This window comes from Enoplosus armatus, chromosome 6 (genome assembly GCF_043641665.1).
Source record: "Enoplosus armatus isolate fEnoArm2 chromosome 6, fEnoArm2.hap1, whole genome shotgun sequence".
Lineage (NCBI taxonomy): Eukaryota > Metazoa > Chordata > Actinopteri > Centrarchiformes > Enoplosidae > Enoplosus > Enoplosus armatus.
In genome coordinates, this window is record NC_092185.1 from 16,388,535 (window position 1) to 16,410,640 (window position 22,106).

Below are 22,106 nucleotides of genomic sequence, written 5' to 3' on the forward strand. Positions count from 1 at the left end.
TGCAAATAAAAGTGTTTTAATTTTGGCTGCTGATAAATGCAGCGTACCCTAGAGTGTAGAGGTTCAACACAGCTACATTGACAAACAATACCTGAAATGACTCTGAAACTTTGTACACATTTCTGTACCTCTTCGTGTTTTTAAGCATTTTGGTTCAAAGTTTTCATTCTGTTTTACCCTTTTCTTTATTTTCTTTTTTTAAGTATGCCACCTTTATCACCCTCCTGTAGTGGTTTCTTGTAATGTCAGACTGCTAGTACATGATGAGGACTTAAGGCCAGGCTGCCGTACTAACAGGAGTAATTATACTTTGGTGAGATGAGAGGGATATCCAGGTAAGGTAAGGAAGAACCTGAATACATTCTTTTATGTTTTTGCACACACAAATGTTTAAGTGTTTCTCTCAATAATAATTATAACAACAATAATGCAGGCTAACACATGTTAAAGATGAAGCTATTTACGCCATGTAATTGTGGATTAGTGCTGTACATTTAGATATGATGCATTTATATAAGTGACAGTTGAGCAGAAAGGCCAAATATATCTCTACAAAACATGTCTTAAAGCAGGACAGACTTGAGAGCAATTATGATTGAATTGTAGATATTGCTACCAAGGTAACTTTCTGCCACCTACTGGATTAGTATTTACCTGCCCTCCAGTTTACATTAGATGAAAAAGTAATATACATTTGTTCTGCATAGTCAGAGATAGCAAAAACATTTCCGTGTAGTCTCCACCTTGTTCCATTTTCATTCTAACGCTTTAAGACAGTTCGAGGGTGACATTAAAAATTGAGTTTGCAAGGTAAAGGTTTTATTAACTCTTTGATGACTGGAGACATACACCAGCAGCCAGGAAACCTGAAGGCTTGCACTGGTAGTGTCATGAACCTGCTGTCATATGACTCTTTCATGCCTTTCAGTACTGGGTCATTCCTCTCCCAACAGTGCAGTTCGGAGGTCATGGGTTGACTGTCGTGCCCTCTCACAGCTGTGGCCCTGCCATATGACCTGCCTGGGAGCCTCTCTGGAAAATAGTAACGTTTCATCCAGCTGGGGGATTCTACCCCGCCCACATTGATGTTCCAAGGCTGATAGCGTAGTTGGGTCCAGTCCAAGGAACTCATCTGGTACCTCCTTGGTTCCTGTAGAGGGCATTGTGGCACCACCCAACCCAACGATCTGCTCTCATCGAGCCTTCCCAAGAAGTAGTTGGTCTCCATCCAAGCCAGACAGCCCTCCGCATTGTCATATTGCTCCCTCTCCCTCCTCCCCCTGGCCTTTCTGCACTGCCTGAAGTTCCCCTGCTGGAAATCTCTCAGGTGAGCTTGGTGGACACCCCAGAAATGGCCCCGACCATCCTCGCAGCGGCTCACCTTCACAAAGCAGTCGTTCACGGACAAGTTGTGCCGGACACTGTTCCTCCAGCCCGGACCCCGGCTCCTGAGGTAGGGAAACCGCTCCTCCATTGCTCTGTAGATGGACGCCAGGTTGAGTTTCTGGGAGGGGGAAGACAGGATGACTTTGGCAATCAGGGCAATGTAGGAGAGCGAGGGCTTTGAGAAGATCTGGGAGTCCTCAGAGGAGGGACTGTCTGAGGAGCTCATCATGTTATCTGGAGGATGGGCTGGGTTGGTGAGCATGCTGACAGCATCTGCCATTGTTGCCATTTCTTGTGCAATAACTTCTCTGCTGTTCTCTTCTGTCTTAGATGCATTTATAAAGTCACATCCTGCTTTTCCGTCTTTGATGTATGAAGTATCTGTGAGATGTTGTCCTTTTTTTCCCTTCTCTGTATTCATTGCTCCTTTTTACTGTAACTTCCAAGTCATGGCTAGTATCCTTTCAGTATCAGATCCCACATCCTCTGACAGTTTGGTTCTTTCCTGTTGGAAAAAACGCTGGACAAAACTATCATCTTCCCTGACAGCCTTTACATGCTTTTATACTGTTCATATCCAATTCAAGAGGGGAGGTCACCATTCTTCAGTTAAGACACAGCACTCTTACTCACTGTTAAAATATGTATTTTATTTGCTCAGTAAGATTAAGGATTAACCACTTTGGTCTTATCTTGGGCTGGACATGCCACTTTGTCACAGCTGTGAGATAAACACAGGAAATAGTACAAACACAATGCATTACTGTAAACTGTGTAATTCTGGTATCTGCAGAAATGTCTTGATATGGGATAAGCAGATAAAAGAATAAGCTTATGTGGAATGGTTGTTTCTTCTTGCATGCTATCAGGCTTTCACAGTCATTGCACCATCAGAGAGTCAGCGGTTGGTTAGTTGAAATTATTTTGGAGGCCTAAACAGTATGTTGAGGCCATCCGTTCTGTTTTAGACCTCATGTGACCCATTGTGGGCCAAAAGCAACTAAACACAAATAGCTGCCATGGTAATTCTCATGCTTGTTATTACGAATAACATTACGACTGTCCAGGGAACAATTAGTATAGTTACATTGAACGATTTTAACTTTTAGGTGTTGGGGTAGTTTTCCAGTAATAAAATGTAAATCAATCTATATTGTAGATTATATCACACAAATGCTTTGCCTCAAAGAGGCAAGAGGATGATATTTTCTCCTCCTGAGCTTAGACTTCTGTACATAGTTTAAGTCCCTTCTGGCCTATTTATAGTGTTGGCCCTTTCAACAATGTCATCTGTAACTCGACTCCATCTGTTAAGTCAGAGCATGTTGAATGTCAGTTGCCAGAAGCAGAAGCACTGCAGTTCACTTCCCGCTGACTCTCTCACAGAGAGCCCCATGGAGTTTCTGGGACAACCAGGACCTTCTGGGGCCTGTAACCTCCTAGGAGTGCCAGGCCTCAGTACGCTGGACGTGGATGATGATGAGGGCGAGGTGGTGATCAACATCAGGCCCAAATCTTCTCCTCTCCCACGGAGAAAGAGCTCCGTCTCTGACGAGGACTCGGAGCCTGAGCCGCCCCTGTGTGGCTCCAGGAGAGTGTCCTTTGCAGATGCCAAAGGCCTCAGTTTGGTGCAAGTGAAGGAGTTTGACATGTGGGATGTACCCAAGCTGCCAGGGTATGACTCTTCTGAGGGCGAAGGTAAAGATGCAGAGGAATACTTCCTATCTCCTCTCACTTTCTCCCTTCCGTTGTCTACTAAGGAGCTATTTGTCAAAGTCCGGGAGCAGAAAGTGGAGTTGGAGACCCTCGAGTTACTTCCAGGGACCACAATACTGAAAGGAGTGATCCGTGTCCTCAACATCTCCTTCACTAAGGCTGTATATGTCAGAACCACTTTGGACACCTGGTCCAGCCACTTTGACCTCCTGGCAGAATACATCCCCGGTTCTAGTGAGGGTCTGATGGACTGTTTCTCATTTAAGCTCACCTTAGTGCCCCCATTCGGAGAGCAGGGAGCCAGAGTTGACTTTTGTCTGCGATATGAGACTCCTGTGGGGACATTCTGGACCAACAATAACAACAAAAACTACGTGCTGTTCTGTCACCAGAGAGTGAAAGAGAAACCATGGAAGGAAAATGTGAACAAGAAAAGCTGCCTTAAGACTGTCGGGTGAGCATATGAAGTGTTTCACTGATAGGTCAAAACTGATGATGTTTTTAGACACAATTCAATGTCTTTAATTATGAGAATCATACATGGTCAGGAGAAATGTCTATCATGCCAAAGGTGGAAGTGCAGACTGGCTAATTTCTGCCATACGTTATAGTATTTAGAAGTTGGCTACTGTTAAACCTGATGTAGTAGCCTGATGAAAATTGTAACTGTTGTTGTAATTACTGCATGAAAGCTGTTACTTTTCAAAAAAACAAAGAGGGGTCAAACTACATTAAATTCTGTATGTAGAGCAAAGCATAAACTAGCCAATCAGAATTATTTTCTTTAAGTTTGAAGCCAATCATTTCACAGAACTGATGGAAAGATCCTCTATATTATTGTGAATGAATAATATGATGGACTGAAAGAATTGTGGTACGGTGCAGGGTTGTACAACCAATCCAGGCTGTTTGTGAATGGTAAAATAGTCAAAGTTCTTTTTTTAAATCTTGCTGATTGGTGATAGTCACGTAGAAGTGTATGAGACAGAAACTGAAGTCTGACTGATCACAATTCTATTAATTCACAGTCAGAACTTCTCCACTGTGGAAAACATTTCTGCAATGGAAGCTTCATCTCAGGAAAATATTTCAACAGGTGAATATTTATTTTGCTGAGTGAGGAATTAGGAAAATAATTGTGAAATTTTAAAAATAATAGTTGAAATAGTGCAGCCTCAATATAAACATGAAATGTCTCTTTTCTCCAGATGTGTCAAAACATGCAGAGGAACGGGACACTATGAAAGCCAAGCAAATCTCTGATGGTCAGTCAGGAGCATCAGAGGAAAATGGGCAGAAATTACTGGTGAGTAAAAAACCCCACAAATACTAGACTTTAAAGGCCAATTCAATACATTTGTGCTTGCAACAGAAGTGTATAGCTTAAGATAGCATAATATTATACACTGTATAAGTTACCGTGACTGAAAAGTTTCTTGAGATTATCTAATTGTTATGAAATCTTAAATTCTAATTGATTATTTAAACCTTACTTTCAGATTTGAGTTGACAGGTTTGATGCATTAATGGCTATGAAAGGGAGCTTAAAGACACCATGGTGTGTCTATGAGGTACATGAGGAACAGAAAACTGAACATGACCCCTGATGCACTTTCTAAGAGAATGTCACATGACTGGGACTTGAGTAGCACCAGAGTAACATAATGTACTGTGCACCCAAAGGACACTTAGTACAAGCTGTTTGCACTTCCTCAGTGTCTCATATTTTGTCATGCGTGCTATTTTAATACTATTTTAATCTTTCATATGATGAAAAATGCAAAAAGGACAGTATTTAATCCGAGCATGTTATTGTGGGACATGCAACTTTAAATGTCACCCCACTCCCTTTTGTTAAAACAGCATAACTATTGTGTGAGCAAACTGAAATGAATCTATCCCTGTTGTTGATGGACAGACTGAGAGCAGAAGGAACTGCAGCCGAAGAAGTCGCAGAAAGGCTGCTCGGATGGCTCGGGTGAGGGACTACTTTGCTCAAAGAGGTGGAGGAGCAAAGGACGCTGAAAGAGATGAATCACCTCCAGAAGCAAAACAGACAGCTCAAGAAGAATCCCCAGAGGAAAAGCGCTCATATTCAGAGGGGAGCAGCAAATCAGATGATTCTCAGTTTGTTTCTGAATCTCTGGAAACGTGCAGAAAACCCCTCCTTGATGTTGTACATGATTCGTCACCAGCACATGACTACACATCTAACAGCGAGCCAGAGAAATCTGAGAGCATCAATTTGGCTGACTCTGCCACATTAACAGGAGGTGAGAGTGCCACAGATATCCCAGACAACTCATTGCATTCAAATGATGAGCCTGCTCCTGCAGAAAGCCAACATATCAACCTGTCTGTCTCCAAAGCTGAGGAAAGCAGTCAGAAGCAAGGCATGAGTTATGAATGTACTAGCAACATTGGAGCTGAACCAGCTGACAGTGTCAATTCAGCAGTGAGCAGCGAGAGCCTTGTTTGCCAGACCAGCAGTTTCACATTTGGAACTGTGGTGGCTCCACTGTATCGTCAGGTGTTTGGCAGAGTGGGAAGTGAAAGTCAGAATGTAGGTGATTGGGGAAATCCAGCACGGGCTAAACTTAATGTTAAAAACTTAACTCAGAGTCAACCCCGCACTGAAAGAAGAGAGACCAGCTGCACTGTTCCGGCAGATGCTAGAGGTAACCATGACAAAGTTCATAGAAATGTGATTAAGACTCAGGAATCAAACCAAGAACGTGTAGATGCCACTCCAAGGAGTCCTCCCATTGAAGAAGAAGACACAAGTTTGAATTTGACAACAAATGACATCCTGGACCATGCAGAAACTCTGCAGGATCCAGCTGAGATCATACATTCAGACCAGAGATGCGCAAATACATCTGAGGTTCCAAAAACGATTTCAGGAGAGACAGTAGTACAAACACATATTGTAAACATTTTAAATACAGATTTGTTGAATCCAGAAACACCCACTGAGAATTCAAATTCCCAGGGAGAAGCACAGGAAGACAATCTAACCCCGGACCTCCAAAGCCAAACCACAGCAGAAACAGTACAGGCTCAACTGCCAGAGCACACATGTACACAAATTAAAATTAATCTAGATGAACCACTTGCACAAAATGAAACGCAAGAAGTCATGACCAGTCTTGAAACCTTATTTAAGTCACTTCAACCTTCTCAGAGTGTATCAGAGCGGGTTAATGATGAGACAGACCAACAGACCAGCAGTAGTGGAGCAAACAACTGTAAGTGTCTAGATGAGTCAAACAAAGACAATGACGTTGGCAAAACAGTAACTATATCAACAAGCATGGATGAACCATCAGAAGCTTTATGTGATTTGAATCCTAACCACATCAATAATTCAGCTACAAAAGAAACTGAGAATAGCTATGTTTTTTGTTTTGAAATTGTGGAGGAAAAGGATGTCACAACACCTCAGATATCTCTAGAAACGAATGAAGAAACGAATAATGTGGAAGAAGGAAATAAGGTGGTGAACAACTCGCATACAGATAAAACGAAACACTCAACTGAAATTAAGTTAATTGGTGAGGTAGCTGAGTCAATGACAAAAGCAATGGTGAGTAACTATCACATACATGGTGACATGTTCATGGAGCTCAAAGATGAAGACAAAGAAGCAATTATTGTTTCAGAGAAAATAGATCATCATGAAATGGAAGCTGCCGTCTCAAAACAGGAGGGTTTTTGTGTGGACACTGCTGAGGTAAAAAACTGGGAAATGATGGTTGAAGAAGAGGAGAAAAACATATTAACAGATGAAGAGGAAAATGAGGCAATACGTTTAAAAGCAGAGGACATTGAAGCAGTGGAAAAAGAAATAGAACAGTTGGAGGACGCAGGGATAGAGACAGCATTAGAAAACACAGGTACAACGGAGAAGGAAAAACGGAAAACAGAGGCTGAAATGGTGGGGAAGATCACAGCTGCAAGAGACAAAGAGAACAAGGCTGAAATTGCAGATGTTTTAGAGGACAAACAGAATATTGGAGAGGAAGAAATTAGGGAGATTGTGGCTGGAAAAGATAGGGAAGAATTTGAGAAAGAATTAGAATATGTTCAAGCCAACAAGAGGGAAAAGACAGCTGGAGAGAAAGAACTAGCTGAGGAGGTTGAAGTAGAGAAAAGAGAGGAACAAGAGAAGACAGAAGAAGAAAAACACTTTGCAGAGATACAAGAGATCAATATTGAAAGGACAAATGTCCAAGAAGAAGAGGAGATAGAGGGGGAGGAAGAAATGGAAATGGACTTCAACAATGAGGATGAAGCAGGTGTGGAGTGGGAGGATCGGGCAAAACCAAAGGTGGAAAATGTAGAAGAAGAGAATCCAGATTGCAAGGAGGAAATTCTAGTTGATGAAACAGGAGCGTCAGAGATTGTAGATGCAGAGTCAGAGAGCAAGACAATAGAGGACAGGGAAAATGAAGTGGGGTGCTTTGAGGAGAGGTTAGACATTATACAAAACAAGGTTGAAGACGGTTTATCTGCTCTGGTGAACAATGTGCAGGACAAGAGAGTAATCGACAAAGAAAATACAGGTGGAGGGCAAAACGCACGCCTCCCAAATGAAATGCATCTTTACAAAGAGGAAGATTTTCAAAGCAACGAGAATGTTACACATGACCTATCAAAAGCTGCGAGAGATGAGAACGAATCCACTGCTGCAGAGGGAGGTTCATGCATTTTTGCAGATGAACCTGAAAGTGACCAAACAAGCCACGACAGCGCTTCAGCAGAGTCTGATTCAGACGATGAGGTGGAGTTGTACATGCACTGTCTGAGGGCTGTTCACACTGGGTCACAGGCCCATAAAGACAGGAGCAAGGATATAGGTTTTAGTGTGGGCAAAAGGCCCTCTGTAAGCAGAAGCAAACTGCTCTCCACACCCATGCCATCCATCAGTGAGTCTCTGGATGAAGAACAACACCTCAGCCGCCTTCAGGACAATCATGAAGACACGGTGACAGCAGACATCCAACCCACAGCTGCAGCTCTGACAGAGTCAAGTGGACAGGAGAGCATCAACAGAAATGTTTCGTGGTGGATAGAGACTTTTTCCTGCAGCAATATCTCAAAAACATTGTTATACGCCACCTTGTTAGTGGTATTTTTAGTTGTGGCCTACCATTATGATTTTCTTGCCTGTTTTGGGCTCTACTTGATATCAGTGATTTGGCTCTGCTGTCAAGGAGAGAGGCAGCCAGTTAAAAGCAACAACAGAATAGGTTGAATTAAATAGTGAAAACTATTTACAGGTGTTAATGGATAACATGGATTTCCGAGGTTTATGAGTGAACAAGGTGCTGACATGACATCCACAAAGGTCTGTAGGATTTATACCTCTATACTTTCACATCCTTTGATATTTCCCTTCATCTGAAGATATTTGAACAAGACCTACACATCAGTAATGGTCTGAATAGAAGTAGAAGAAGAAGAAAAACATATAACAGTGAATGATAATGGGCATTGATTTAAAGCATATAAAATAAGAGATACGATAATCCTTTATTAATCCCTCAGCTGGGAAATTTGCATTGTTACAGCAGCATACAGGATAGTGCAATAGTAGAGACATAAGTAAGAAAAATCAAGATAGAATAACTAAAAACAATAAAGACTGTTATAAAAAAGCTAAAACTAAAAAACAACTATAATCTACAAATTTACAAATTCAGAGAACGAAAGAAATAAAGGTAAAGGGATTATGCTGTATTGCACATAGAGAGATGTAGATATTGCACAATTTGTTATACATTCATAAATATTGCATGAGAGTGGATTGTCCATTTGGGTGTGCGTGGTCTACTGGGAGCAGTGCTGATTGTAAAGCCTGACAGCAGCTGGGAGGAAAGACCTGTGGTACCTCTCCTTCACACATCGCTGGTGAAGCAGCCTGTCACTGAAGGAGCTGCCCAGTGCTGCCAGAGTGTCCTGCATGGGTTGGGACATGTTCTCCCTCAGGGATGCTGAGGGAAGCTTCGCCATCATTCTCCCACAACTTCCACTGAGTCCAGGGGGCATCCCAGAACAGAGCTGGCCTTCCTAATCAGTCTGTCCAGTTTCTTCCTGTCAGCAGCTGAGATGCTGCTGCCCCAGCAGACCACTCCATAAAAGATGGCTGATGCCACCACAGAGTCAAAGAAGGTCTTCAGGAGTGCCCCCTGCACTCCAAAAGACCTGAGTCTCCTGAGCAGGTACAGTCTGCTCTGGCCCTTCTTGTACAGTGCAATTGTGTTGTCAGTCCAGTCCAGTTTATTGTTCAGGTGAACACCCAGGTACTTGTAAGATTTCACCATCTCAATGTCCATTCCCTGGATGTTCACTGGTATGGGAGGGGTGTGTTTGCACTGGCGGAAGTCCACCACCATCTCTTTGGTTTTCCCTGCGTTGATGTGGAGGCAGTTTTGCTGGCACCAGTCCACAAAGTCCTGGGTCAGTTCTCCGTATTCCCTGTCTTCCCCATCTGTGATGAGGCCGACAATTGCAGAGTCATCGGAGAACTTTTGCAGGTAGCAGTTGGCGGAGTTGTGTGAAGAAGAGGAAGAAGAGGAAGGGAGCAAGGACCGACACATATCAGAATGAATGCTGTATATTCCCTATGGGAGGACGTTAACTCTCTGTTGTCAAGAGTATGAACCAATTTTCTTTATGCTTACCTGTACATAAAACGTATAGTGTCAACTCAGACAACAAGCTGCGGACCATTGCTCACACTGATCATTACTGCAGAGCATTAATGCATTTTTGAGGTGTAAATGAAACTCACCTGTGTGCTGTGTGTATGACTGCCACCTAAAAGTCACTGTATTTGTGTAGGGAACATTTAGCTTTCTTAAGTCTGGAATCAATAAATAGACAAATAATTCAATGTGTTCAATAGCTTTTTATTAGTGTTCACAGCACTGATAATAGACTAACAATAGTAGCCAACTCAGAGTGAATACAGTAGGAACAGATAAGTTACATTTCCATGTTAGTTGGAAACAAGACTATAGTCTACAGCCACGCTAGCAGCTCTGACGCGGTGCCTTGAGCTAAATGCTAATGCATGCTAACATCCTCACAATGACAAGGGTAACTGTGTTGTTTAGTTGTTCAGCAGGCATAATGTTTACCATGCACACCATCTTAGTTTAGCATGTTAGCATTCTAACATATTTTAATTAGCAAGTACAGCTGAGGCTGATGGGAATGTCATTAGTTTTTCAGGTATTTGGTGATAAATTGCCTTTTTTTTCGTTAGCTGAAAAGTCAGGGTCACCAAAGTTATTACAATACATCCTGGAACTTGATTGTCTGTTCCACATTTCATGGGAATCCAATAGTTGTTGAGACATTTCACTTATAACCACAAATGTCAACCTCATGGTGGCACTGGAGGAAAAGTCAGGGGATCACCAAAGTCATTAGCATTCATCTTCTGGGGATCATGAATGTCTACACAGAATTGAATGGCAATCCATCCAATAGATGTTTAGATATTTCAGTCTGCGCCGACAGACAGACATTGCCATTCGTAGCTGCTGGTGTGGCTAAAAACTGTGTAAATGCATCGGCATTAAAAACAGATCTGACATTGTCTTCAAATACTCATTACACTATTCTGTTATAAACTGGACTGCGCTTAGATGTACTCGCTTACAAATAAACAACAAGGTCACATAATACACTTGGAATAGATTTTATTTCCTCTAAAAGTCTGCAGGTTAGTAACAGATACATAATCAGTGTTTTGCAAAAGAAAACATGAACACCATCAGGGGTATGTTATGTGAGAGATCTGTGGTCATAACCTGAAACTACAAGAATGCAGAAACCGGATTCTGACCTGACAGTTTGGATTCCTATTTGTGTTTCTGGTGTGTTGAAATGTTTTATTATTTTTTTTTTTATCTCGGGCTGCATTCTGATCAAATCAGGTATCTTGTTATCACCACTTATCAGTGTTAAAATATGTTTGGCATCAAGCTGACCAACAGAAGTATTAACCTGTACTTTTATGCTGTTTAGATGCATGTACAGGGTTTTCATGGTGTAGCCTGAAAATCAACATTTACAGAATTTTCAGAATAGAAGTCAATAGTTTTTAAGGATTATTCCTCATATTGTTCTGTTGTTTTCTTATCTTTGTCTGAGAAAGAATGACACACTTCTTTCCAAGACAAGTTGATCCAAATAGAGGACAAACCTTGAGCCAAGTCCATGTGCATTTCTGACATACCGTCTTTAGTGTCAGTCCACAACAATAACTCGAGGTAAGCAGAGTACTCTTCTGACATCTTTCAAAACCTGTTCAAAGTAGATGAGTAACTTTGTCTCTGAATCAATGAACAGAGAGTCAAAACATGTCTCTGGTACTGTAGCTATATCATGTAGTCCCTGCTCCCTATTTGAACTTTGGCTTTTAGCTGTTTTGAGCTGAACACAGCTGCAGTAATGTACTTGCCAGGGGATTTCCAGTTAGTCCACTCTGAGGATTACTCTCTTTTGCCAGATGAACATGAGCATTTTTAGCCACCAAAAGAAACACAATAACATTATCGACAGAACATACAGAAAGATATACAGTATGTATCTGTGCAAAGATAATTAATAACCTTTCCATACAGTCCTTATTATTCAAATTCCAATCATAGCCTTCAGGGACAGTCATTTTATGTCCAATGTTTTTGTGAGTATCCTTTCTTTATAAACTGCAAATCTGAGAGTTGAGTTCTGTCTTTTAGAGGTCTTAAATAAGACCACAAGGTTTTCAAGAGGAGTATCAGATGGGACATATGGTAACAAACTTCTTCTGTCAGTATGGTTATATCATTTGTTTACTTTTTAAAGATTAAATCACCCTGTTATTTGACCTGAAGTAATAGGTGCACAGCAAAACCCAAATAATAATTATTTTTTATCAGCCGTGCAGGTGGAGCTTATGTTGGACACGTATCTTCAGAGCATGTTGGCTGACCCCTGCACCTGTTGGGCTACATATCCTGATAATGACTTCAGTGTTTAATAGCTACTGCAGACTGCAGCCAGCCAACTTCATTTCCACACTAACAGATGCCTGTCTGACCTCTTTCTAGGACTTTTATTACTCGAGTGCAGTAATAAATCAAATGTACTACAACGTTTAAAGCCAGGAAGTATTAGTGTTGCCTTTATACATAGACATTTTCATGTTTATTTAATAAAATATAGATATGAAAAATGAATGATTTATGATCTGACCCACATAGTACATAGCATATAATTACTTTAAAAGTGGGAGAAAATTCAAATTAATACACATAAACACACCAATAAAACATTTTTAAAATATGTTATTCAATAGACCTTTTTCATTTCTTTGTTACAAACAACTTTTCCTGTTTACGACATGTGCATGTATTTGTGTTCATTCACCTGCCATCACTGATTCCCCCAATCATCTGTGGACGAGACTAGGGTAAGAAATGTGTCTTTTTCTCACCAATGAAAATAATATACACAACACAACACGCAAATCAAAATCTTTAACATCACGGCAGTGATGCAGAAATTATTACAACTTTTGTCATTAAAATCTCCCATCATGGAGGTATTTTACTGTTTTTTTTTCATTATATTGAATGCATTTGGTACAAACGGTCCCTTGTATATCTTTTTGGTTACCAGAGGTGTTTTACAACCACTTCCAGAAGGTATTACCTCAAATTCTGAAATGATCAGACATCCAGCTGTTTTGACAACGCTTGCTTGTTTTTATTAGCCACAGTCAGGTTACAGTACCAGACCAGTTTAGTTTCCTAACAAGGCTTCCTTCAGGCTTTTAATTCCTTATCCTATTTTTAAAAGGATTGTATTCCGTCTTCAAAGGGAGGTTAATGAATAATTTTGAGATGTCTAACACTTTAATCTATCATCCAGTACTCCTGAGTAATCTCTAAGATCTCACTAGTTGCAACATTATTTATCTAGGCTTTACAAGTGCCTCTCCTCACACTGCCCGCCCCCCCCAACAGCACAAAACATCATGTTCATGTCCAGTCACACTCTCCTAAATCTATTGTGCAGACTACATCCTATTTCTGGGCCTAATCAGATTGTCTTACTTGCTGAGGTAGATAGCCAAGCGTCTTTGTCATGTTGCTGTATCTGAGCCAAATCATTGTAGCTTGAACTAAACATTTGTATGACCATATTTTTACTAAACTATTTTGCAAGTAGACGACCTAAGACGACCTATGACTTAGCAGTTTAAATAAACAAATGATTATTTTATCTTATGGATAAAAAGTGTGCATTGGCATACTCTATGTATACTTAAAGCATGTTATTTGGTTTTTTTGTCACATACACAAACAACGTGTGTATTGAAATGCAAGGTGGCTTAAAGCAGTGCTAAAGACTAGTGTCAACTTAATAATGATATTTAGAATCAGAGTAAAAATAGAAATCCAGAAATGAAAAATTCTAAATACATTTAACATATGTGTATATATAAAAAATATAAATACAATTCTAAATACATTTAACATATGTGTATATATAAAAAATATAAATACAATTACAATTAATAAGTGATGTGAGAGCAAAAATAAGCATACAACATAAGAGAGAAGAAATACATTTACACAAATAAGTTACTAAGAGACTAATAAGAAACATTTTTTTGTTATTAAACATATTTAACTGAAGCAACCTCTTCAGGAGTTGTGGGGTTTACAAGACACACTTGAACGCTCCATGGCACGCAGGCAAGGAAGGTAGGAAGGTACGCTTCCAAGGCTGTGATTGGACGACGGACTGTCAGTTCTGAAACATGTCTGTCAAAGTCAACCAATCAGCTTGCGTGTTGTTGGCCGGTGCACCGGTTCGCCGGTCGGTTTGCAGCTGGGAAAAGGGGAAGCAACTGGCGGAGGCAGCATCGGCGGTACGGTGCTATGGACCTCAGGGACAATGTCGAGACAGGGGAGACGGAAAACTACCCGGAGCTGTTCTACATGCCGATCCCGGATGAAGCACCGTGCAAGAGGGAGCAGGAGAAGCTGTCGGGGGTCGTCAAAAACGTCCACAGAAAACTGCGCAGGAAATACAGAGAGGGTAAGCAGCCCCAGTGGGCCCCCGTGTCTCTCTGTGGCCCTGCAGCCGAGTGGCTAACACTGAACGTTAGCTTAAGAATACAAAATTGAACGCTTTATCGTTAACCGTAATCCCACAAAAGACATCTTTTCCTGCACGCTAACGTTACCCCTCCGAGCTAACGGTCTTATTTTGAGGCTGGTTAGCTGTTAGTCCGCAGTCAGCAGCAGTGAGGGTTGCATTCAGCAAGCAAGGCCTTTAAAGCTACTTAACAACAACTTTACAGACACTGCAAACGGTATTGCTGTTTATTCACGTTAGTCACTGGTGTAAACGTGTTATCTCTCTTCTAAAACCAGTATACTGACAACCGTGATCTTAATATGTTACTAATGAGGGACACTAACAGAGCTTATGTGTTAACAATGAATTACTTTCTATTGCCAAGAAATGATAACTCTGTGGACTGAACAAACATTTGGTGCAACTTTTACAACCAAATGAGCTTATGTTATCAAGCACTAGATAACTTAAAGGTTCCCCACAGATCCACTGATGCAGATTTAACAAACACACAGTTTGTTTGAAAACATGAGTGAGTGAGTGGATCTAAACTCAGGAGATGATTATGAAGTTTAGGGTGCGTTTATCGTGGGAGCTAAGGTCATTTGTTCTAATTTACAAGAAAAGAGATTGAGTCTAACCTTTTTTCAGGAAGAAGTATGTATCTTTTTTTAATACCTGGTTTTGGCAGCAGGTCTGGCATCATGTTAGTGAAGAGTTTACACATGTTTATAGAAGGTAAATCAATCGCCCATGTCCTAGAAAGTCATATTTGAGATCATCTGTTAGAGGCAGGTGGATAAAGTGTCACCCGAGAACATCAGAGACTGAAGTTTTTACTCTTCATTTCTACTTTTTAGAGAAAGGTTTCCCATTTATTGCTCATAGATAAAGTAAAGGTCCAAATTGACACTACGGATACCACTTTAAGGTGGATTTTCTTCTGCTTTTATGATTTGGGGAAGTACAAAAATAACCACAAAAACACTGAGTATCTCTAAGACTGTGATTTCTCAAGTTCACCTGAGATGTCGCTCTCTATCACATCATATGTCTTCACCCAGAACAAACCCAGAACTATTTGCAAATAAAATGATTAAGACCATAATTGACCTTTTCCTGATGCAAAACTGAACAGCTTCATTCTCCTGTGTGTTTGTTTTCCAGTGACTGAAACAAAAAGTTGTTGGATCTTTTAAAACTGTAAAGACTGTGACAGGGTTGGATTTCCACAAGAGTCAGTGTGTGCGTGTTCATCAGCAGCTGGCTGTCCTGAGAGCAAAAACATCTGTCTTCTTTCCTATTGTGAGTCAATCTGGAAAAGAGCATGACATAAAATGGGAAGTTTGGAAAAACCCTTTCACAATACTTCAGCACTGATGTATGACATCGAGTGTCAGTCAGAGAGCTCACCATCCTGAAACTGACATTTCACTTTACTGCACTGGCAGAGGGTTTTACTCCAGCTACGAGCTTGAAGTTGAAGCCTACCAGCAATGCTGAAGTGCCCTGCATTTAATAACCTTGCTAGAATGCCTAAGCCCCCCCCAGGAGGCTTTGAGCTGTCGTTGATGCTGCACTCTTTCTCTAATTTTCTCTTTCTAGGGAAATACATACTCCTACTGTGTAGGAGGGGAACACAAAAAGGCAAATTCATCATCTTGCAATTGTTGCAGAACAACAGCCAACAGTTTGTAGGCTATGGGATTTATTTGACTTTGATTTAGGTTGTCTCTGCTTGAATGCCTCTAAATCAAAAATATGCATCTGACCATTTCACTGCTCTCAAATCTTAAAGAAAGCAGCAGGAAGAGAAAACTTGGCACAAGACAAGTCAGAGTCTGTCTTGTGCTCTACTATCAGTTGTGTAGTAAGCAAAGCATAAAGAGGTCAGGTGTTGCTGTTTCTTGTGTAAGCTCTGTTCTACTTTTCCACCTTTTTAAAAAACACTACATAACCAGTGTTTTAACACGATGTTAGATCATGCTTTGAATAAACCATGTTAAATCAGTAAGAGAGACAAGTTGGTTTGTTTTGGGGACTAGAACAGCACAGAGAAGTCGTCCTGCTAGCAGACCTCATGATTGGTTAATAAGTAAAGCATGATCTGGTAGGCTTGGCATTGAATCACAGTGGTCATGCTTCCAGAGCGCTGCTGTTTACCACCACTCCTCTTGTTGTCCTTTCATTTCTGCAAATCTGATAGAGAGTTTTTCCTTGTGGTCATGGGATTTTTCCCTTATCAGTGTGTTTGCCTATGCTACAGGCTGTAAACTTCAGAGTAACTGTGGGGATTTGCTGAAGGGAATATTTGTGGACATTATTATAACTGTGAAATTTGAGGATATTTGAGGATGATTTCTAGAGAAACAGTTTCACTACTGTGCTGGCAGAGACAAGTGAACATGTAGGCAATGTAGCAGTAAATGTGGCCTGAGCTTTTTCTGAGGTTTTTCCAAAAGAGTACTGTGTAATGTTTTGGTGCTGAAGAGGATGACCAAAGTTGGCAAGTAGGTTGTGAATGTTTGCTACTTGCTGTGGATAGATGTGTCAGACTAAAGAAAGACAAAAGTAGGAGTTCAGCGTGATGATACCAGTAGCTTAAGCTAACTTTGGAAGTCTCAATTGATTCCGTGACATTATGAGGTCTGTGATTTACTTTTTGTGTTGTTTTTATTTGTTTCTTCTGTCCTGATTTTATGTTTTTAATCCCCTCAGTGGGCGACTTTGACAAGATCTGGCGCGAGCACTGTGAGGATGAGCAGACGCTGAGTGAGTACGCCCTCGCCATGAAGAATCTTGCTGACAACCACTGGACCAAAAACTGCGAAGGAGAGGGACGCATCGAATGGTGTCGCAGGTACGACTGACTTCAAATGTCCTCAAACGTCTTTCAGTTGCAGTTTTTACACCTCATGACGGTGAAGGCTGACTCATCTACACCTGCAGGATGTGCTTCTGTGACATGTCGTTGTCACCTTCACAGTACGGTTTGAGCAGTGCTCTGATTCTGCTTCCACAGTGTCTGTCAAGAGTATTTTTTGGATGGTGGGATGAAAAGAATGTTAGAAAAGGATGAGAAAAGTGCCACGCTTGCCATGGGTCTGACTGCAGCATCTGTAAGTGCCCAGCCGCACAGCACCATCCCCAGGTACGTTGTAGTAAGAACTTCTTCTGCCATAAATGTAGATCCTAGAATCTACGTCCCAATTCCATACTGCATAATGATTGCATAAAGTATACACTATGTACTAATCTTTATAGTTTACTGCAGTTTGTATACAAGAAACATACTGTTTTGTAGTAACAGAAAATTATTCAATGCATGCAGGGCCTGACGCCAATTAAACTGCAACTCTCACTACAAATTAAACTTCACAATAAGGAAGCAAATGTCTTTCTGATGATTTACTGCTCATGTTTTTGCTTTTGGAGCTGTTTTATCAATATCCCAAATTATTTCCTTGAGTAATGCCTCTGTTTCTTTGCATTCTTCAGTCCAACAGTGTGCTGTACATCAACATCACATTCAAAACTTTATTTATAGATACTTAATTTTACCAGTATGGACACACTACATCCTCAAAACCTGATTTGAATATTTAGTGTGGATCAGGGGCACCGTCAAGCTGGAAGCGCTAGAGCACCTAAATGCTTATGCATTACCTGGGAGGCCTGCATGCTGCTTTACTTTGATCAAAAAACAAACAAACAAAGCCTGATTTATTTATTTTTTTTCCTGGATTGACCATTTCAGATTTTGAGTTTTTGTTTATTTCAGCTCCTACAAATTAACTTCATATTTAACACATAGTGAATGTGGATAGAACCTAACATCCTTCATTAGTTGGATTTTCCAGCTGCCTACAACTTTTCTACATTTCAAATTCTAAAGCCCTGCTAGTGGCTCCTACAGTCTGCAGTGTATATTACACACAATATAAAAGTGCAGAATACTTAAACATACTTCAAGATCTCAAGATCATCCCTACCTTAATCAGGTAGCATGAAAATAGTAAGTATAATGTAGACAGAAAAGAAGACATTCTTTGAGCACTCGGCAGAGCAAGGAGAACCGTTGTTAAAAGCCTGCATTTAGTCGTAATTGTTTAAAATGCACAGTATAACTCATGATTGCTTTATTTTTAACTCACTCATTTATAGTTTCCATTTAATGTTTTAAATGCTAATGCTTAGTACAGTTACACAAATGATGTGTGTGTTTTTTTTTTAACACATCGTACTTGCATAACATAACACTTCAGAAATTTCAATTGAAAATATTTAATGGGCCCTTGCATGTAATGTTGTATTTGTTTGTTTTAAAGATGTGGTTGTCATAAGACGCACTGTTGGATGCAAAAGTTACATGTTGGTTTGACAGTAAGCTACTGATATTGACACTTCTTCCACATTTGTGTTGTAGTTCAATCTCTCAGCTGGGGAAAATGCGCCTTCTTGACGTGGGAAGCTGCTTCAACCCTTTCTTGAAGTTTGATGAATTCCTCACAGTTGGTATTGACATAGTGCCTGCAGTTGAGGTACGAGTGCTCGTTTATTCTGCTCACTTTTTGTTGACAACATGTTTTAAATCCTTGTTGACAAAAAGAAAATACATGAGGTTTTCCTGCCTGCTGGCAAATACAGAGCAAAAGCAACACCAGAAGTGACTCATGCTTGGTATCAGGGTTGTGGTTAGAGACTGTGAACAAATTCTGCAGAAAGCAGAACAAAAAGCGCCTTGCATCCTGCAGCTGAAACTACAGAGGTGGAATGACAATGACAGTTCATGAAAAAAGCAAAATATCACATTTGTACCATTTGTAACAGCTGAATTTCTGCATGTTTTCTTTCCTTCAGAGTGTGTACAAGTGTGACTTCCTCAACCTTCAGCTCCAGCAGCCTCTCCAGCTGGCGGGTGACGCGGTAGAGGCCTTCCTCCGCCAGCTCCACAACCCCATCGACACTCTGCCTGCCCAGCTTTTCCATGTGGTGGTCTTCTCCCTGCTCCTGTCCTACTTCCCCTCACCATACCAGCGCTGGATCTGCTGTAAGAAGGCCCATGAGCTGCTGGAGCTGCACGGCCTGCTGCTCATCATCACGCCCGACTCCTCCCACCAAAACCGTCACGCCCTCATGATGCGCAGCTGGCGTGTCGCGGTGGAGTCGCTGGGCTTCAAGCGCTACAAATACGTCAAGTATTCCCACATGCATCTCATCGCCTTCCGTAAGGTGTGTCTGGCCACCACCAGCGACCTGGTATCACGCAACTACCCTGAGATGCTCTACATCCCTCAGGACTTCCACTCCAATGAGGAGGAAGAGTGTGCCGACATGCCCATGCAGGTGCGCTCCGAGTTTGAGGATGACCAGCTGGCTTGGGGCTTCACGGAGCTGCCTGACACGCCCTATGATTCAGATTCTGGGGAGAGCCAGAGCAGCTCTGTGCCTGGCTTCTATGAGCTAGAAGACCCCATCCTGCTTCAGAGCTAGGCTAAACCAGCTGCCCCTCCTCCACCTCCTTTTTCTCTACATAACTGTCACCTCCCCTTCAACTGCTGCGCTGCCAAATTTAACCTGCTGCATTCTTCTCCCACTTCTCCTCCCTGTCCTCAAAACAATGCAGTTTGCACAGTGTGAAAGACAGAAGTTTACAGATTATTTTCTCATATCCACACTCCTCTGAGAGTTCACACACATACATGCACACGTATACGCACACACACACACACTAAGATGGATATATTTTGATAAATATCTAGGTTTTTTAAGAGTTGGAAAGTGAATGCCCTTAAGATATCTAAACTCCCTGCTCCTTGATTTCTATCCCATCTTCCAATCAGCTCTCAATAACAAAAGTCAGCTTGTCTACATTCTGTACTCAGTCTCTATTTGAATAAGCTAGTGTGTGGCAGGCTGCTTAGTACAAAAGGCAAATACAGCAACCCGAGCAGTCTGACAGGAGTATGATTGCACTGGAGGGTCTGAGATGGAATAATTGGACTGGTACGCTTGCTTATGTCACAGTCATGCAGCTAGACTTTCTGAAAATTCTTGATGTGCATTTAGTTTTCCAAGACAAAAAAAAGAAATTGTTTTGAAATATATATTCTCAACAGTCAAAACATTGGTGTTGTCCAGTGTTAAGTGTGGCAATGCCATTTTAACTTGGCATCCTCCTGAATGATTTGTGTATCTTTTACAAGAAAGTGGTATTTGTAGCATTTTAAACATTTTCAGAAACATATGGTAGGAGTATTACTAGGTTTACTAATGTGAAACTGTAACTGTGTTTACTCATTGTGTAACAAGGTACGAGTGTTTCAAAGTAGGTATTACACTTTTTTTCCTCCTCTCGTCCTCACAAATAATATTGAACTATCTGCCGATACATTTTTCTTCTCAAGCAGAGAAATAGTACAACACTGCAAGTCAGTGACCCATGTCAGCACCAGTATCCTTTGACACAATTTTGTAACTTGGATGTGAAAATACAGTGAGTACTTGCCTCCAAAAAGATCCAGATCTGAGCTGCTCACAGTCAGAAAATTCACCTCAACAGAAGAGATTTGCACTAATTAACTGTTTTGTCATACAGAACCTCTGAAACAGGTGAGAAACTGTAGATTCTAGCAATAGCAAGCAAGACCAGATCTGAAGATACTGTATCCTACGGGGGGAGGTTTTAGCTGAAGACACTACCAGAGGAAATGTTAGTGTGTGTTCCTGCCTGTCCCTGAACAGGCTAAATGTGTGGGTGTGGTTGGGTTTGTCGGTGTGAATGGAGGAATGAATTTACGTTAATGTGTTTTTTGTCTGTGGCACTTTATCATTGATCCCAAAGGGTGTCACAAAATGTAATTATTTTCCTATGATGACAACCAATATGATGGGCCCATAAGATAATACCAGTAAGTCTAAGGTGCCTTCTTTGTTCACATTTACTGTATGTTGCGAGCAGACTTTCATGTCCCTGGAGAAAATTAAACTCATACCTTTTTAACAAAAAGATATCAAGCTTCTTTGGCCAAACAGTACATAAAAACTGTCTCCTTTGTCATATTAATGGATAACAAGAAACATTTCCAGTGTTGATGTAATGCAGTGTGTTGTTGCCATTCCCATATCATTTCCAAGGAAATGCACATCTCTCTGCTGATAGCTCCTCTGTTTTCATAGAAAGCACATGTCACAGTACCATACATATTCAGACTTTGAAGAAGCGTGTTTTGTGATTAATTGATGCATTTGTCTTCCAGTGTTTCTTTTGGTCCATTTGCATGAGATGGTTCATCTACATTATCAACATTTCAACAATGCAGAACAATGTGTGCTTATAGTATGGTTGTATTTCTCTTTTATAAATGAATGTAAACGTAAGGTGTCTGTGTGGGGTTTTTTTTCAACTGTATTGTGCCTTTTCCGTTTAAACATTCAAAATACTGCTCTGTACTGCTTATGGAGTTAGGAAGGGACTCAGTAGATGAGAGCTGGTCATTGATTGACAGGTCTTTTGATACACAGACAATATATGTCAACATTGGTAGCGAATGTAAACATGAATAAAATAGGGGCCTGTATTATGAGGCAAGATTACTTCATTGTATGTAATAATACTGTATAGTATATGTAGTAGATTCGTTATATGTATAATACCTAACCTTTAAGGCCATTTTGACACAAAAGAGACACAGCAAGTGGTGTGTGTGTGTGTGTTGCATTCCACTCCACTCATTTTGACACTAAGGCCATGTCCTCTGTGTGTTTTAGGAGGTAAAAGTTAACACTTGAAACTTACATGTGGTGGGTGTTTTATAAGGTAATTCTTGTATTTCAATGAAAGATATTAAGACCAA

General features: G+C 40.9%; 2 protein-coding genes across 3 annotated transcripts; both read left to right on the plus strand.

Annotated features, from left to right (window-relative positions):
- The first annotated feature begins 2,708 nt into the window (after window positions 1-2,708).
- ppp1r3ab (protein phosphatase 1, regulatory subunit 3Ab) lies at window positions 2,709-8,359 on the plus strand. Its single transcript, XM_070907049.1, has 5 exons — window positions 2,709-3,556; window positions 4,131-4,198; window positions 4,311-4,408; window positions 5,021-5,665; window positions 6,809-8,359. The coding sequence occupies exons 1-5, from the start codon at window positions 2,709-2,711 to the stop codon at window positions 8,357-8,359; spliced, it is 3,210 nt and encodes a 1,069-aa protein (XP_070763150.1).
- A 5,689-nt stretch (window positions 8,360-14,048) lies between these two features.
- samtor (S-adenosylmethionine sensor upstream of mTORC1) lies at window positions 14,049-19,880 on the plus strand. Of its 2 annotated transcripts, none has more exons than XM_070908093.1 (5): window positions 14,049-14,208; window positions 16,969-17,110; window positions 17,273-17,435; window positions 18,690-18,791; window positions 19,111-19,880. In XM_070908093.1, the coding sequence occupies exons 1-5, from the start codon at window positions 14,049-14,051 to the stop codon at window positions 19,741-19,743; spliced, it is 1,200 nt and encodes a 399-aa protein (XP_070764194.1). In that variant the 3' UTR covers window positions 19,744-19,880. The 2 variants fall into 2 exon arrangements, with proteins under 2 accessions (XP_070764194.1, XP_070764195.1); XM_070908094.1 differs by having other exon boundaries at window positions 17,273-17,401; window positions 18,677-18,791.
- Window positions 19,881-22,106: the final 2,226 nt, after the last annotated feature.